This window comes from Dendrobates tinctorius, unplaced genomic scaffold (genome assembly GCF_039654945.1).
Source record: "Dendrobates tinctorius isolate UK_male_01 unplaced genomic scaffold, ASM3965494v1 ptg000063l, whole genome shotgun sequence".
Lineage (NCBI taxonomy): Eukaryota > Metazoa > Chordata > Amphibia > Anura > Dendrobatidae > Dendrobates > Dendrobates tinctorius.
Window position 1 is genome coordinate 11,355,081 of NW_027361731.1, and position 19,219 is coordinate 11,374,299.

The 19,219-nt window shown below is 50.6% G+C and overlaps 2 protein-coding genes across 6 annotated transcripts in view; both read right to left on the reverse strand.

Moving 5' to 3' along the window:
* LOC141094197 (uncharacterized) overlaps positions 1–19,219 on the reverse strand; it is a 124,507-nt gene that overhangs the window by 13,587 nt on the left and 91,701 nt on the right. For 2 of the 5 annotated variants that reach the window (XM_073579964.1, XM_073579962.1), the window contains exons 6-10: positions 2,085–2,234; positions 1,776–1,955; positions 1,570–1,693; positions 1,389–1,486; positions 1,100–1,190 (exon numbers count right to left, since the gene is read on the reverse strand). The exons of 1 other annotated variant lie outside the window; for it this stretch is intronic. In XM_073579964.1, the coding sequence (XP_073436065.1) occupies positions 1,100–1,190; positions 1,389–1,486; positions 1,570–1,693; positions 1,776–1,955; positions 2,085–2,234 (643 nt within the window). The remainder of the gene's footprint in view (positions 1–1,099; positions 1,191–1,388; positions 1,487–1,569; positions 1,694–1,775; positions 1,956–2,084; positions 2,235–19,219) is intronic. 2 more of the 5 variants (XM_073579965.1, XM_073579963.1) reach the window with 1 other exon arrangement.
* LOC141094346 (gastrula zinc finger protein XlCGF66.1-like) lies at positions 5,551–12,147 on the reverse strand. Its single transcript, XM_073580183.1, has 5 exons — positions 11,936–12,147; positions 11,630–11,806; positions 11,423–11,546; positions 11,242–11,339; positions 5,551–5,647 (listed from the first exon to the last, which is right to left on the reverse strand). The coding sequence occupies exons 1-5, from the start codon at positions 12,011–12,013 to the stop codon at positions 5,615–5,617; spliced, it is 510 nt and encodes a 169-aa protein (XP_073436284.1). The 5' UTR covers positions 12,014–12,147; the 3' UTR covers positions 5,551–5,614.

Here is a 19,219-nt window from a genome sequence, read left to right on the forward strand (position 1 = left end):
GACCTGAGTAGTCTCAAAAGGTTGCAATTTGTTACCATCTTTTCAGTTAGCCATTAAAAGGAATCAACTGGTGAGAACTCTCAATCTTCTAATATATAAAGCTCAGTGTGTGTGTGTGTGTGTGTGTGTGTGTGTGTGTGTGTGTGTGTGTGTGTGTGTGTGTGTGTGTGTGTGTGTGTGTGTGTGTGTGTGTGTGTGTGTGTGTGTGTGTGTGTGTCCGGGATAGGCATCCGCACCGTCGCAGCTACAGCCACAAAATTTGGCGCGGTCACACGTCTGGACCCCGAGAGCGTCCTAGGCTATGTTGTGAGGCGAAATTTTAACCCCACGCGTTCCAATTCACCAAACAATTTTGCCCCTATCTACATAATGGGGAAAAGGTGTGTGTGTATCAAGTCCCACCCCTCATTATGATGTCATAATGGTTGCCATGGCGACATTGATGTCATCATAGGTTGCAAGCCCAGCCGCTCATTACGATGTCATAATGGTTGACTATGGGATGGAGGATGTGTGATGGGAGTATGGGCACTGGACTATGGGATGGAGGATATGTATGACGGGTATATGGGCACGGGAATATGGGATGGAGGATATGTATGACGGGTATATGGGCACGGGACTATGGGATGGAGGATATGTATGACGGCCGGGTATATGGGCACGGGACTATGGGATGAAGGATGTGTGATGGGTATATGGGCACTCGACTATGGGATGAAGGATATGTATGATGGTATATGGGCATGGGACTATGGGATGGAGGATGTGTATATGGGCACTCGACTATGGGATGGCGAATATGTATGATGGGTATATGGGCATGGGACTATGGGATGGAGAATATGTATGATGGGTATATGGGCACGGGACTATGGGATGGAGAATATGTATGATGGGTATATGGGCACGGGACTATGGGATGCAGGATAATTGTAATTTGTTAAAACTAACCACAGTTAGTTACTATGCCCGGGCAGGGCCGGGCTCTTCAGCTAGTTCTTAATATATTTGTATCTACTGGCTAACGCGGTACAAAGACACATATCTTTTCTGTGAGAGGAATCTGACTTCTCTGCATTTAGTGGTTACTACTCACCTGGGTAGTCATATGTATGAATCTTCTCTTTACACCGCTCATCACCCCTCACATATGTCTCTGTAGTATTAATATGGGTCAGATCTTCACCCTGAAACAAATATTGTAAAAGTCACAGACAGATGGAGAAGTCGCATCTATGATCAGCTCTAATCCTGCCATCTCCACCGCTCTCATTACACAAGTATAAAACATATAATACTGGTGGATAAAACAAGACTGAGCACAAGACCTTCACAGCCGTCTACACATCATAGGGGAGATCTCATGGCACCTTCTCTCCATCTACCTGATGATCCTGAGGAACATTGGGATCTCCTTGTTTACAGTCCTGTGGAAGAAGAGGATGGGGACATCTCTCTGGTGTTGTCCTCTTACTGGATAGATCTGGAGGAAACACATACAGGGACTGAATTCATTCTTTACATACAGATAATTATAGGCCGTGTGTATTTAGTCCTGTCTATTACCTGGAGATGTGAGGGGCTGGGGAACCTCCATCATGACGTCCTTGTACAGATCTCTGTGTCGCTCTAAATACTCCCACTCCTCCATGGAGAAATACACAGCAACATCCTGACACCTTATAGGAACCTGACACATACAATGATACCATCATCCCCCGATCCCTTCATAGCGTTACTGTATAATGTCCCAGCATTCCCAGCAGTGTCACCTCTCCAGTCAGCAGCTCAATCATCTTGTAGACGAGTTCTAGGATCTTCTGGTCATTGATGTCCTCATGTATCAGGGGGTGAGGTGGAGGCCCCGTGATTGGGCTCAGGGGTCTTCCCCATCCCTCAGACACAGGGGTCTGACAGCGCTCACTAGGGGTCTTGTTCACTACTGTGTAATCCTGGTTATGGAGAGACACATTAATAAATCTCACTACAGACATTTCCAGTGTCCTCACCTCTCCAGTTCTGTCCATCTGTTATTCCCATAGATAAGAATGATGTAATGTGACGTCATCAGAATCTCTCACCTCTCCAGTAAGCCGGAAGAGGATCTCTAGGGTAAGGTGTAATATCCTCTCCGCCATCTTGTCTCTGTCCATATCCATCCTTGATGGGTAAATCAGGAAAATTATCTTATGTAGAAGATCTTCACTGAGAGGATCCGATATTGTAGAGACCTGAATGAGAAGATGAGACGATGTAACATCATAAAAATCCTGTGTAATACAATTACTGGAGATAATAAGGGAAACATATGAGGAGATTTATTATTTTACAGTATTTAGTTTTCTTCTTTACATCTACTAATAAAACCTATATGGAGTCCTGGGTTCGAATCCCACCAAGGACAACATCTGCAAGGAGTTTGTATGTTTTCCCCGTATATGCGTGGATTTCCTCTTGGTCTCCGGTTTCCTCACACATTCCAAAGACATACTGATAGGGCATTTAGATTATGAGCCCCATAGGGGACAGTGATGATAATGTGTGCAAACTGTAAAGCGCTGCAGAATATGTTAGCGCTATATAAAAATTAAAGATTATTATTATTATTATATTTTAGGCCACAGACAACAAGCAGTTTCTTCCTCGGAGTCGGCAGCTGAATATGTTTCTCATAGACTCATCTTCCATAACGCTAATTCTCGTCTCATTTAGGCTTGTTTCACATTTGCAGACGGAGGGCTGTACACTTCCCTTGTGAAGCCCCCCCTGCCACGCCTCCTCCGGTCAGCTCCACCTACTTATGCATGCTTCTTGCGTACCCCATCTTTAACATTGGGTACGCAGGCCGTGCCGCAGTATGCATCGTTTTGATGGCGCGGTGACCCGCTTAGAACCCGCTTACAACGCATCATGTTGGAATTTTATGCGGGGGCGGCTTCCACATACTGCGGCACAGCCTGCGTACCCAATGTTAAAGATAGGTTACGCAGGCCGCATGAAGCCGCATGCATAAATAAGCAGAGCTGACCGGAGGAGGCGCGGCAGGGGGCGGCGCTTCACGAAGGAAGTCCGCAGCCCTCCGTCCGCAAATGTGAAACCAGCCTTACCGACACTGGAATCGGCATTAGCAATACTACAGGAGATATTCATTACATGTGACATGAAAAATAACTATTTCATGATGAGGACGACATCTTCATCTTCTACTACGGCTCTTGAAACATATTAGGCCAGAGTCCGTCACTGACTCCATCCCCACCGGCCGTCTATATGATGGTTTCCCGTCTTCCCCGCACTGTAATCTTCTATTACGTTAGATCTCATGTCTGATTCACACTCAGAAGTTTGAGGCTTTTATACAGTATAAGATTTTTTGTTCCTACAAACACCAAGGACAGAAATGATCTGATCCCAAAGTCTCCATGTACAGTGATTTATGGGGGTTTATTTCTGGCCTTAGACTTTCCTATATTACAAGAAAAACACCAGAAATAAAGCAGATATAAAAATGTTTCTAAAGAAAATTGGCTCCAACAAATCTTGTAAAAAGAAAAAAAAACATGGAAAAAGCAGAAGACACATTTTATTTTTTCACACAATAAACAATTGTTTAAAAAAAATTAGCCCTTTTGGGCTCCAGAACATAGATGTACACCGCAGGGATGGCACAGGTGCGGCTGCAATAAAAATCCTGGCAGTTTAACCCCCCAACCTCAACTGTGGGTAAAATCCTGGAGGGTTTTCTAAGAGATGCTATACTGGAGTATCTGAAGAAGAATAACCTCATGACCCAATATCAACATGGGTTTATGAGGGACCGTTCCTGTCAGACTAATCTGATAAGCTTTTATGAAGAGGTAAGTTCTGGACTGGACCAAGGAAATGCAGTGGACGTGGTGTACATGGACTTTTCAAAAGCTTTTGATACGGTGCCACACAAAAGGTTGATACTTAAAATGAGAACAATGGGGATAGGGGAAAATATGTGTAAATGGGTTAAGAGCTGGCTCAGGTATAGGAAACAAAGGGTAGTTTTTATGGAGCACACTCGGACTGGGTCGCGGTTCGCAGTGGGGTACCACAGGGGTCAGTATTGGGCTGCTTCTTTTTAACATATTTATTAATGACCTTGTAGGGGGCATAGAGAGTAGAATTTCAATATTTGCAGAGGACACTAAACTCTAAATAACACAGTTATCTAGAGCTCCACTTGCAGAACACATTACTTAGTGTTTTCCCCAACTTCTACACTACACCAGATGAAGAAAAAAAGGCAATATAGTATCACTCTGCACAGTAACAGGACCTCCCCCCATTTAAAACAGCATCCTCAAAAAAATAAAATAAATACATTACTGCAGTAATACTATCCCTTAATTAGCCCCTATGGTAATAATATCCCCCTCCTGGCCCCAGTGTGTCTCATTCCTGGCTCCAGCCATATGTTCTCTCATCCTGCCCTCATGAGCATCCATTCTGCCCCATAAGTCTACATTGTATCCATCCTGCACCATGTTTCTCCCATCCTGCCCCCTCCTGTGTCTCAAATTCTGCCTCCTCCTGTGTTTAACTGTCACACATTCTGCCCCATGTCCATTCTGCCCCCGTGTCTCACATTCTGCCCCATGTCCATTCTTCCCCCGTGTCTCACATTCTGCCCCATGTCCATTCTGCCCCCGTGTCTTACATTCTGCCCCATGTCCATTCTGCCCCCGTGTCTCACATTCTGCCCCATGTCCATTCTGCCCCCGTGTCTCACATTCTGCCCCATGTCCATTCTGCCCCCGTGTCTCACATTCTGCCCCCGTGTCTCACATTCTGTCCCATGTCCATTCTGCCCCCGTGTCTCACATTCTGCCCCATGTCCATTCTGCCCCCGTGTCTCACATTCTGTCCCATATCCATTCTGTCCCCGTGTCTCACATTCTGCCCCATGTCCATTCTGCCCCCGTGTCTCACATTCTGCCCCATATCCATTCTGCCCCCGTGTCTCACATTCTGCCCCCGTGTCTCACATTCTGCCCCCGTGTCTCACATTCTGCCCCAGCCTCCATGTCCATTGTGCCCCTTGTCTCACATTGAGCCCCCGTGTCGCACATTTTGCCCCCGTGTCTCACATTGTGACCCCGTACTTCACATTGTGCCCCTGTATCTCACATTGTGCCCCAGTCCCATGGCCATTCTGCCCCTGTGTCTCACATCCTGCCCCCCGTGTCTCACATTCTGCCCCCCCGTGTCTCACATTCTGCCCCAGCCCCCCATGTCCATTCTGCCCCGGGTTGCCGGCTCTGCTTTCAATAAAAATAAAAAAAAAAAAAAAAAAAAACCCATGTTCTCCTTAACTGGCCACGCTCCTGCAGCAAAACTCCCTCCACGCAGCTGAAGCGCGCACTCGGCGGCGAGCGACAATGACGCCAGACGGCGGTGACATGTGCGCTGCGGCTGATGTCAGCTACCAGCCTCCGATTGGCTGGCAACTGTTAACTATTGACGTGCGGGCCCGGGCGCATTTATTATTGAAAAATGCTCAGCTACTTACCGGTAGCGGTGTTTTTCAGGAGCCCATGACGGCACCACGAGAGAGGGGATCCGCACTTCGGGGACAGGAAACCTACAGACATATAAAGGGCGGCCGTCTCTCCCGCTTCAGTTGGATTACAGAGCATGAGAGGACCTCCCTGGTTAGTAGCAACTTAAATATGTACAGTCAACTACATGTCTCTACTACTGTGACTAATTTTTTAAACAAAGTAAAGGTGCTGACCCAATATGTGAAAGCAGAGGGAGGGAATGTGAAGGTGCTGTCATGGGCACCTGAAAAACACCACAACCGGTAAGTAGCTGAGCATTTATTCAGTCGCCATGACAGCACCACGAGAGATTTACAGAGATGAAGAGAACTCTAGGGAGGGATAGCTGCCTCAAGCACCTTTCTCCTGAACGTGACCTAAATCTAATCTATAGTGGTTGAAAAAAGTTGATGGAGAGGACCATGTGGCCGCCTTACATATGTCCTCGATGGATACTTCCGATCTCTCTGCCCATGATGCTGCCATGGCCCGAGTAGAGTGCGCTCTTATGCCTTCCGGAATCTCCAGCCCACCTGCTGTAAAAGCAAAAGAGATAGCCTCCCTAATCCACCTAGCTAGGGTGTTCTTGGACACTAAGTCCTTTTTTAGCTCCCTGAAAAGATACAAATAGGGCATTGTCCCTTTTCCATGGCTCCGTGGCCGAAATGTAACTATGAAGGCACCGTATCACATCAAGGGAATGGAGCTTCTGCTCGGACAGGTTAGAGGGGTTTGGGTAGAATTATAGAATCGTAGAGTTGAAAGGGACCTCCTGGGCCATCTGGTCCAACCCCCTGCTCAAAGCAGGATTCGCTGGATGGGAGGTCTATTTCTTGAAGCCTGTGGAATTTCAAGGTGACTTTGGGTAGATATAAGGGGTCTGGCTTTAAGGTGACCCTATCTTCCCCAAACTGGGTGTATGGTGGTATTCTAGAGAGGGCCTGCAGGTCACTAACCCTCCTGGCCGATGTTAGGGCAACCAACAGGGCAGTTTTGAATGACAGGATCTTTATGAGAATGGAATCAATAAGTTCAAAGGGGCGCTCTGTTAGTGCTGATAAGACTAAGTTGAGGTCCCATGGGACCAGCCTGTCTTTAATGATGGGTCTGGATCTTGCTGCTGCTTTAATGAATCTTGACACCCAGTAATTGCTCGCTAAGTTACAGTTGTAAAAGGCCCCTAGCGCCGAAACCTGGACTCTAAATGTATTCAGGCTAGACCCATATCCAACCCCTTCTGAAGAAATTCCAGAATCTGATCAATTCGGATTTTCTGACCGACTTCTGCTCCTGACACTGCCAAAAACCTTTTCCAGATTCTAGCATAGATATTTGTTGTGGAGACTTTCCTACTTTTTAGGAGGGTATTAACTAGCCCCCGGGAAAACCCAGCTCCCCCTCAAACTCCATGCCGCTAGATGTAAGTTGGAGACTCGTGGGTGGTATACTGGACCCTGGGATAGAAGGTCCGGGAGCTTGGGGAGAATCCATAGCTGGGACACAGACATCTTCCACAGCCAAGGAAACCATGACCTCCTGGGCCAGAATGGGGATATCAAGATAACACTGGCCTTGTCCTCTCGGATTTTCCTTAGCACCATTGGAATCAGATTCAGAGGGGGGAAGGCATATGCTAGGCCAAAGCTCCACCGAACCAGGAAAGCGTCCACCGCGTACGGGTTTTCTCTAGGATCCAGAGAGCAGAACAGAGGGAGTTGACTGTTCTTTCTGCTGGCGAACAAGTCTATCTCTGGAAGCCCCCACCTGTGTACAATCTGTTCGAAGATGGCCTTTTTAAGTGTCCATTCTCCCTGTTTGAGCCTGTTGCGACCTAAGAAGTCGGCTGTTAGATTTTGCTTTCCCTTTATGTGTAGAGCTGTGAGGGATAGGAGGTGTAGTTCGGCAATCTGGAAAATACGATTTGCTACATCCATTAAGGGTCTGGACCGGGTTCCCCCGTGGTGGTTAATGTAGGCTACAGTTACCTGGTTGTCTGAGAATAGTCTGACGTGTTCGCCCGCTCTACTGCTAGCAACTCTTTAAGGTTAGAGGAGAAACTTTGGTCGGGCGGAGACCATACTCCATGGACCCAGTTATCCCACATATGAGCCCCCCAACCTTTGGGGCTAGGGCCCGTGGTTAGAATTCGGGAGATTCGGTTTATCCAAGGGACACCCCTACGCAGATTCGATCCCAGGGACCACCAATGAAGGGACTGAACAGTAACATCAGATAAGGTGACTCTAGCCTCGAGGCAACCCTCCAACCGATGGGTGTTGTGTAGGATGTCCCACTGTAGGGTTCTTGTGTGGAGTTGTGGCCAGAGTACTGCCGGAATGCATGCCGTAAGAGAGCCTAAAAGTGACATAGCCCCTCTAAGGGTAATTGACGGATTATCCATTACCCTACGTATGTGATGTTGAGTTTTCAGAACCTTAGACTCTGGCAATCGACATTCCTGTAAATCAGAGCCTATAGTAAGGCCTAGGAATTGTTGTACTTTTGTGGGTTGTAGTCGTGATTTTTTAAAGTTAATGATCCAACCCAGATTTTGGAGGCTGGCTATTACCTTCCCTAATTGGGTGGCACAATGAGACTCCGAGTTCCCCACAATCAGGAGATCATTTAGATAGGGAACTACAAGAATGTTTTGTTCATGCAGATGGGCCATAACCTCCGCCACTAATTTTGGAAAGACCCGGGGTGCCACCGCCACCCCAAAGGGAAGTGCTGTATACTGAAAATGGCTTATTTTTCCTTCCAGCGAGACGGCTACCCTTAAGAATTGCTGATGTTCTGCATGTATCGGAACATGATAATAGGCATCTTTAAGGACTACCATAAAGCACCCCCCAAACAGTAGTTTAATCGCCGATTTTACAGACTCCATTTTGAAAGAGTAGATTTTGATGAATTTATTAAGGCATTTGAGATTAATTATGGTGCGATAAGAGCCATCCGACTTTCTGACTAGAAAGAGAGGGGAGTAAAACCCCTTACCTCTTTGTAGCTCAGGAACTTTAATCAATACTCCTTTCCGGAGAAGATCGTAGATCTCCGCCTCCAACGCCTTCTGTTCTGTGGGTGAAGAACGGATGGGAGTTAGGATAAACTTGTCGCCCAGAGTCTGCTGGAGCTCGAATCTTAGTCCCGTTCTAATGATGCTCCGTATCCAAGGACTATTTGAGATATGTGACCAGGCTAGGTAGAAGGACAGCAACCTTCCTCCCACCTGGTCCGACAGTCATTTGGGATCATTACGGTCACAAGGGGTGTTAAACATATACCCCCTACCTCTTCTCCTGGTGTCATATCTGGGTCTTTCTCTGGAGGGTCGCCTACGGTCAAACCACCTTCTGTAGGAGCCCCTTCTGAAAGGCGGTCTACCTAAATATGGGAAGCGTTTCTTGCTATCGCCTGCCTTCTCCAACTGTTCGTCCAGAACTTTGCCAAACAAGTAAGTTCCCTCACACGGGACACCGCATAATTTAGATCTGGCCTGCAAATCACCCGGCCAACATTTAGGCCATAAGGCCCTGCGGGCCTCATTGGATAGGGCCGCGGATCTGGCTGACAATTTAACTGAGTCCGCTGATGCATCCGAGAGGAAGGCCGCTGCTCCTTGAGCTGTAGAGAGGGAGGAAAGAATGTCCTGTCTTGGGACTTTATCCCTAATTTGTCCTTCTAGCTGGTCTAACCAAACCGTTAGGGATCTGGCGGTGCATGTGGCCGCAATTGCTGGTCGAAGGGCTCCAGCTGATGTCTCCCAGTTTCCCTTGAGGAAAAGCATCGGCTTTCCTATCCAAAGGGTCTTTTAAGCTACCCAGATCCTCAAAGGGAAGAGAAGTCTTTTTGCAAGCCTTTGCTATAGCCGCATCCAATCTTGGGGCGTTATCCCATGATGCTGAATCTGTCCTCAAATGGATGCCTTCTTTTCAAGACCGGAGATAGGGAGCCCTTCCTCTCAGGTTTTTTCCATTCTCTAGTGATAAGAGCATTAACTTTGTCTATTAGAGGGAATGATGTTCGATTTTTTCGGCCCAAACCCCAAAACATAGAATCCTGTATCGACTTCTCTGTTGGGGTTACCTCAATTCCCATTGTAGTATTTACCGCCTTTATTAGACGATTGACCTGCTCCAGTGGGAAACAGGAACGTCCTGATCTGGTCTCAGGTGACGAGGACGATGATGATGATGAATCTGATCTTAGCTCCTGCGAATCACTATTGGAGAGTAATGGTCTAGGGGAGTTGTCTCTAGATTTTGCCGGAGACCGAGATCCAGCCGAACTCCTAAGTTCCTGCCTGACTATCTCCCTTATACTGACGGAAAAGTCAGCCATCTCTAACGAGACCAGGTGGTTAATACAGGGTCTACAGAGATTCCTTCCCTGACCATCCGGGAGGGGGACTCCACACTCGGCACACTGTCTGTGCTTGCTTTTCCCCAAACTCTTTTTCCCCTGGCAGAAAGGGAGAGAGGGAACATAAGGGGAACAGATCATCACCCACTGAACTTTCTCGAAGCTCACGTACCCTGGCATATGACAGCGCAGTGCCAGTTTCTGCGGTGGGTCCATCGGAGCCACCACACTCTTACGGCTCGTGGACTTCTCAGGTCTCGCCTTCTGAGTAGACTTGTGTTTCTCAGAACGGCTGCTGCTACTAGAACGCTGCTCCGGCTTCTCTGAGGACTGAGGCTGCGTCTCTTCCAGAGGCTCTGGCTGCTCCTGCAATGCCATTATGGGCTACTACAGGGCCAGAAGCAGCTCTCCCGGTCACCTGAGCCCTTAAATAGACCCGGCACCGCCCCCTCTGGGGCTCACAGGTGCCTTCCATCAGCGCCCGTTACCTACTTCACCTCCACGCATCCTCCACCCCCCCGACCGAATCCCCGGCTGGGTCGGCGAGACACTCCCCTCCCCCAGCCGGCCGAGGCCTGCAGTGCGCGCCCGCCGCATCACCTGGCCCGACCAGGCCGCGTCATCAGTCCGCACCCGCACGCCGTCAGCTGCCCCCTGAAGGGGAAGTAGGCGGTGGTAATGGCGCTGACACCTCCGGGCCCACCCGCCACCCGGTAGAGAAGGACAGCATTCACCCCCGGGCCTGGCAAGGAAAAGGAGGGAATGAAAGGGAGCCGGGTTTTTACTTACCCGATACCGGCGTGGGCCCTCCTGTAGTGGACGCTCCCCCTGGAGGCCACCTACAGCTGCACCGCCTGCACCGACAGTTCCCCTGCCGTGCGGCGCCTCCATGGTCCTGGTCAGGCCGAGGTAGGGGACCCCCGATGCCTGAATCGGCCACCAGACCCGGGCATCCGTGACTCCTAAGACACTGCTCCTGCTTCAGGTATGTCTGCAGGGGTCCCCTGTCAGGGACAGGAAACCAACTGAAGCGGGAGAGAGGGCCGCCCTTTTTATGTCTGCAGGTTTCCTGTCCCCAAAGGGCGGATCCCCTCTCTCGTGGTGCTGTCATGGCGACTGAATAAAGTCACAGACAGATGGAGAAGTCACATCTACGATCAGCTCTAATCCTGTCATCTCTACCGCTCTCATTACGCAAGTATAAAACATATAACACTGGTGGATAAAACAAGACTAAGCACAAGACCTTCACAGCCGTCTACACATCATAGGGGAGATCTCCTGACACCTTCTCTCCATGTACCTGATGATCCTGAGGAGCATTGGGATCTTCTTGGTTACAGTCCTGTGGAAGACGAGGACTGGCACATCTCTCTGGTGTTGTCCTCTTAATGGATAGATCTGGAGGAAACACATACAGGGACTGAATTCATTCTTTACATACAGATAATTATAGGCCGTGTGTATTTAGTCCTGTCTATTACTTGGTGATGTGAGGGGCTGGGGAACCTCCATTATGACGTCCTTGTACAGATCTTTGTGTCGTTCTAAATACTCCCACTCCACCATGGCGAAATAGACGGCGACATCCTGACACCTTATAGGAACCTGACACATACAATGATACCGTCATCCCGCCGATCCCTTCATAGTGTTACTGTATAATGTCCCAGCATTCCCAGCAGTGTCACCTCTCCAGTCAGCAGCTCAATCATCTTGTAGGTGAGTTCTAGGATCTTCTGGTCATTGATATCCTCATGGATCAGGTGAGGTGGAGGCCCTGGGATTGGGCTCAGGGGTCTTCCCCATCCCTCAGACACAGGGTCCTGACAGCGTTCACTAGAGGTCTTCTTCACTACTGTGTAATCCTGGTTATGGAGAGACACATTAATAAATCTCACTACAGACATTTCCAGAGTCCTCACCTCTCCAGTTCTGTCCATCTGTTATTCCCATAGATAAGAATGATGTAATGTGACGTCATCAGAATCTCTCACCTCTCCAGTAAGCCGGAAGAGGATCTCTAGGGTGAGGTGTAATATCCTCTCCGCCATCTTGTCTCTGTCCATATCCATCCTTGATGGGTAAATCAGGAAAATTCTCTTATGTAGAAGATCTTCACTGAGAGGATCAGATATTGTAGAGATCTGAATAAGAAGAAGATGAGCCGATGTAACATCATAAAAATCCTGTGTAATAATACAATAACTGGAGATAATAAGGGAAACATATGAGGAGATTTATTATTTTACAGTATTTAGTTTTCTTCTTTACATCTACTAATAAAACCTATATAGCGCTGGAGTCCTGGGTTCGAATCCCACCAAGGACAACATCTGCAAGGAGTTTGTATGTTCTCCCCGTATATGCGTGGGTTTGCTCCGGGTTCTCTGGTTTCCTCCCATATTCCAAAGACATACTGATAGGGAATTTAGATTGTGAGCCCCATCGGGGACAGTGATGATAACGTGTGCAAACTGTAGAGCGCTGCGGAATATGTTAGCGCTATATAAAAATTAAAGATTATTATTATTATATTATAGGCCACAGACAACAAGCAGTTTCCTCCTCGGAGTCGGCAGCTGAATACGTTTCTCATAGACTCATCTTCCATAACGCTAATTCTCATCTCATTTAGGCTTGTTTCACATTTGCAGACGGAGGGCTGCGGACTTCCCTCGTGAAGCCCCGCCCCCTCCGGTCAGCTCCACCTATTTCTGCATGCGGCTTGCATAAGTATATGAACCGGTAAGGTCAAAAACTTCAATTGTATTTACAAGGAGCCTTATAAAAGTATAGATATAGAATATAAAAACCAACCTTTATTAAAGTCTAGATAAAAGACAAAACAACCACACAAAAACACAAACAACCGTGTCACCTACTGAACCCTAATGGGGGGTCCTGATATCAAACTGCCTACCAGCAGAGGTTGGCACCCTAAACATAATCGAGATTGGCGCCCCCGCTCAACGACGGCTGTACCCTAAATCTCCTAGATGACCCTGGATAAGTGCAGCATGCGATCACTCAAATAACCAGGAAAGGAGTGTATAGGAATTGCCAAAAAAGTAGTAGTTGCGTAGGCAACAATAGAATAAAATTGCAAAAACAGAGCAATTGACAAAGACAATAAAGTGACATGTGCAGAACAAATGAGCACCTAACTACCTGTTCCCTGTAACGGTGTACCTTCCTATCAGCGGTGGTTGGCACCCTACTGGTCAGTGGAAAGGTGCCCCCGCTCCACGACAGTTCACCCTCTGCTCCTTTCCTTCCCAGCAGCTCCAGCTCACAGGGAGCTGCTGCATATATGTCCTCTCACTCCATCCCTCTCTGGGGAACTGATCCTGACTTCCTATCAGTTCTCCCGCTCTCTAGTGCAACCTAAGCTCCACCCACCTCTCCTGTCTTCCATAGTTGGGTCGTATGTATCTATTATAGGAAACAGAACAAAAAAGTGCGTATATATATATATATATATATATATATATGCATGTATGTGTTTATCAGCTACGCCCACTCCACATAGCCCCACCTAATCTCTAAGCATCTTTCTTTTCACCAGAGCTGTTTAAAAGAAGCTGAGCGTGATTGGTTGCTATGAGCAACAGTTTTCCCACTCCACAACACCTCAGCAGACACTGACCGGGTGAGAGAAATCTAGCATCCCCGGGAACATAAGCTCTCAGCCATTGTCTGCCCCCCAGAAAGGAGCAGAGAGCACATGATAGAAATGAATCCCCCCTCCTCTATTACTGCCAGGCTCTATTTTTACCAGCGTAGAAAATCACATCAGCGGCCGCACACAGAGCAGCACTGCCAGGTTACATTACAGCACATCTCCAGGAATTCCCTGTTTAGCGCCACCCAGCTCGGGACTATGGGATGGAGGATGTGTGATGGGTATATAGACACTGGACTATGGGATGGAGAATATGTATGATGGGTATATGGGCATGGGACTATGGGATGGAGGATATGTGTGATGGGTATATGGGCACTGGACTATGGGATGGAGGATATGTATGATGGGTATATGGGCATGGGACTATGGGATAGAGAATATGTGTGATGGGTATATGGGCATGGGACTATGGGATGGAGGATGTGTGATGGTATATGGGCACAGGACTATGGGATGGAGGATGTGTGATGGGTATATGGGCATGGGACTATGGGATGAAGGATATGTATGATGGTATATGTGCACAGGACTATATGATGGAGGATATGTATGATGGTATATGGACACTGGACTATGGGGAGGAGAATGTGTGATGGGTATATGGGCACTGGACTATAAGATGGAGCAGAGGCATAGCTAGGGCTTCAGCTCAGGGAGAGGGGCAAAAATCTGAGTGGGCCCATAACCGGTAACACTGATTACAACTCAGGTGGTACACCCAGTGCCAGTAGCTCTGGGTGGGCCCCTACAGCAAGGGGCCCGGGGCAACTGCACCCTCTGCCCCCCTGGCAGCTACGCTACTGGGATGGTGGATATGTATGAGGGGTATATGGGCACTGGACTATGGGATGGAGGATAATCGTTATAATTTGTTATAACTAACCACAGTAAGTTACTATGTCCGGGCAACGCCGGGCTCTTCAGCTAGTGATTCTTACAAAGTGGCAACAAACCCCCCCAAAAAGTCTCTGTGCTGAAGGGGTTAATGTCCCCCCCGCGCTCAGTAATGGGGAATCTCCAGCACCTACCTCCACCCGCAGAGCCGCACTCCACATAGAGAATAATGGAGCCTCCGGCACCGACCTCCACCCGCAGAGCCGCACTCCACATAGAGAATAATGGAGCCTCCAGCACTGACCTCCACCCGCAGAGCCGCACTCCACATAGAGAATAATGGAGCCTCCAGCACCGACCTCCACCCGCAGAGCCGCACTCCACATAGAGAATAATGGAGCCTCCAGCACCGACCTCCACCCGCAGAGCCACACTCCACATAGAGAATAATGGAGCCTCCAGCACCGACCTCCACCCGCAGAGCATCACTCCACATAGAGAATAATGGAGCCTCCAGCACCGACCTCCACCCGCAGAGCATCACTCCACATAGAGAATAATGGAGCCTCCAGCACCGACCTCCACCCGCAGAGCCGCACTCCACATAGAGAATAATGGAGCCTCCAGCACTGACCTCCACCCGCAGAGCCGCACTCCACATAGAGAATAATGGAGCCTCCAGCACTGACCTCCACCCGCAGAGCCGCACTCCACATAGAGAATAATGGAGCCTCCAGCACCGACCTCCACCCGCAGAGCCGCACTCCACATAGAGAATAATGGAGCCTCCAGCACCGACCTCCACCCGCAGAGCATCACTCCACATAGAGAATAATGGAGCCTCCAGCACCGACCTCCACCCGCAGAGCCGCACTCCACATAGAGAATAATGGAGCCTCCAGCACCGACCTCCACCCGCAGAGCCGCACTCCACATAGAGAATAATGGAGCCTCCAGCACCGACCTCCACCCGCAGAGCCACACTCCACATAGAGAATAATGGAGCCTCCAGCACTGACCTCCACCCGCACTCCACATAGAGAATAATGGAGCCTCCAGCACCGACCTCCACCCGCAGAGCCGCACTCCACATAGAGAATAATGGAGCCTCCAGCACCGACCTCCACCCGCAGAGCCGCACTCCACATAGAGAATAATGGAGCCTCCAGCACTGACCTCCACCCGCAGAGCCGCACTCCACATAGAGAATAATGGAGCCTCCAGCACTGACCTCCACCCGCAGAGCCGCACTCCACATAGAGAATAATGGAGCCTCCAGCACCGACCTCCACCCGCAGAGCCGCACTCCACATAGAGAATAATGGAGCCTCCGGCACCGACCTCCACCCGCAGAGCATCACTCCACATAGAGAATAATGGAGCCTCCAGCACCGACCTCCACCCGCAGAGCATCACTCCACATAGAGAATAATGGAGCCTCCAGCACCGACCTCCACCCGCAGAGCATCACTCCACATAGAGAATAATGGAGCCTCCAGCACCGACCTCCACCCGCAGAGCCGCACTCCACATAGAGAATAATGGAGCCTCCAGCACTGACCTCCACCCGCAGAGCCGCACTCCACATAGAGAATAATGGAGCCTCCAGCACCGACCTCCACCCGCAGAGCCGCACTCCACATAGAGAACAATGGAGCCTCCAGCACCGACCTCCACCCGCAGAGCCGCACTCCACATAGAGAATAATGGAGCCTCCAGCACCGACCTCCACCCGCAGAGCATCACTCCACATAGAGAATAATGGAGCCTCCAGCACCGACCTCCACCCGCAGAGCCGCACTCCACATAGAGAATAATGGAGCCTCCAGCACCGACCTCCACCCGCAGAGCCGCACTCCACATAGAGAATAATGGAGCCTCCAGCACCGACCTCCACCCGCAGAGCCACACTCCACATAGAGAATAATGGAGCCTCCAGCACCGACCTCCACCCGCACTCCACATAGAGAATAATGGAGCCTCCAGCACCGACCTCCACCCGCAGAGCCGCACTCCACATAGAGAATAATGGAGCCTCCAGCACCGACCTCCACCCGCAGAGCCACACTCCACATAGAGAATAATGGAGCCTCCAGCACCGACCTCCACCCGCAGAGCATCACTCCACATAGAGAATAATGGAGCCTCCAGCACCGACCTCCACCCGCAGAGCATCACTCCACATAGAGAATAATGGAGCCTCCAGCACCGACCTCCACCCGCAGAGCCGCACTCCACATAGAGAATAATGGAGCCTCCAGCACTGACCTCCACCCGCAGAGCCGCACTCCACATAGAGAATAATGGAGCCTCCAGCACTGACCTCCACCCGCAGAGCCGCACTCCACATAGAGAATAATGGAGCCTCCAGCACCGACCTCCACCCGCAGAGCCGCACTCCACATAGAGAATAATGGAGCCTCCAGCACCGACCTCCACCCGCAGAGCATCACTCCACATAGAGAATAATGGAGCCTCCAGCACCGACCTCCACCCGCAGAGCCGCACTCCACATAGAGAATAATGGAGCCTCCAGCACCTACCTCCACCCGCAGAGCCGCACTCCACAGAGAATAATGGAGCCTCCGGCACCGACCTCCACCCGCAGAGCATCACTCCACATAGAGAATAATGGAGCCTCCAGCACCGACCTCCACCCGCAGAGCATCACTCCACATAGAGAATAATGGAGCCTCCAGCACCGACCTCCACCCGCAGAGCATCACTCCACATAGAGAATAATGGAGCCTCCAGCACCGACCTCCACCCGCAGAGCCGCACTCCACATAGAGAATAATGGAGCCTCCAGCACCGACCTCCACCCGCAGAGCCGCACTCCACATAGAGAATAATGGAGCCTCCAGCACCGACCTCCACCCGCAGAGCCGCACTCCACATAGAGAATAATGGAGCCTCCAGCACCGACCTCCACCCGCAGAGCCGCACTCCACATAGAGAATAATGGAGCCTCCAGCACCGACCTCCACCCGCAGAGCATCACTCCACATAGAGAATAATGGAGCCTCCAGCACCGACCTCCACCCGCAGAGCCGCACTCCACATAGAGAATAATGGAGCCTCCAGCACCGACCTCCACCCGCAGAGCCGCACTCCACATAGAGAATAATGGAGCCTCCAGCACCGACCTCCACCCGCAGAGCCGCACTCCACATAGAGAATAATGGAGCCTCCAGCACCGACCTCCACCCGCAGAGCCGCACTCCACATAGAGAATAATGGAGCCTCCAGCACCGACCTCCACCCGCAGAGCATCACTCCACATAGAGAATAATGGAGCCTCCAGCACCGACCTCCACCCGCAGAGCCGCACTCCACATAGAGAATAATGGAGCCTCCAGCACCGACCTCCACCCGCAGAGCCGCACTCCACATAGAGAATAATGGAGCCTCCAGCACCGACCTCCACCCGCAGAGCCGCACTCCACATAGAGAATAATGGAGCCTCCAGCACCTACCTCCACCCGCAGAGCCGCACTCCACATAGAGAATAATGGAGCCTCCGGCACCGACCTCCACCCGCAGAGCATCACTCCACATAGAGAATAATGGAGCCTCCAGCACCGACCTCCACCCGCAGAGCATCACTCCACATAGAGAATAATGGAGCCTCCAGCACCGACCTCCACCCGCAGAGCATCACTCCACATAGAGAATAATGGAGCCTCCAGCACCGACCTCCACCCGCAGAGCCGCACTCCACATAGAGAATAATGGAGCCTCCAGCACTGACCTCCACCCGCAGAGCCGCACTCCACATAGAGAATAATGGAGCCTCCAGCACCGACCTCCACCCGCAGAGCCGCACTCCACATAGAGAATAATGGAGCCTCCAGCACCGACCTCCACCCGCAGAGCCGCACTCCACATAGAGAGTAATGGAGCCTCCAGCACCGACCTCCACCCGCAGAGCCGCACTCCACATAGAGAATAATGGAGCCTCCAGCACTGACCTCCACCCGCAGAGCCGCACTCCACATAGAGAATAATGGAGCCTCCAGCACCGACCTCCACCCGCAGAGCCGCACTCCACATAGAGAATAATGGAGCCTCCAGCACCGACCTCCACCCGCAGAGCCGCACTCCACATAGAGAATAATGGAGCCTCCAGCACCGACCTCCACCCGCAGAGCCGCACTCCACATAGAGAATAATGGAGCCTCCAGCACCGACCTCCACCCGCAGAGCCGCACTCCACATAGAGAATAATGGAGCCTCCAGCACCGACCTCCACCCGCAGAGCCGCACTCCACATAGAGAATAATGGAGCCTCCAGCACCGACCTCCACCCGCAGAGCCGCACTCCACATAGAGAATAATGGAGCCTCCAGCACCGACCTCCACCCGCAGAGCCACACTCCACATAGAGAATAATGGAGCCTCCGGCACCGATCTCCACCCGCAGAGCCGCACTCCACATAGAGAATAATGGAGCCTCCAGCACCGACCTCCACCCGCAGAGCATCACTCCACATAGAGAATAATGGAGCCTCCAGCACCGACCTCCACCCGCAGAGCCGCACTCCACATAGAGAATAATGGAGCCTCCAGCACCGACCTCCACCCGCAGAGCCGCACTCCACATAGAGAATAATGGAGCCTCCAGCACCGACCTCCACCCGCAGAGCCGCACTCCACATAGAGAATAATGGAGCCTCCAGCACCGACCTCCACCCGCAGAGCCGCACTCCACATAGAGAATAATGGAGCCTCCAGCACCGACCTCCACCCGCAGAGCATC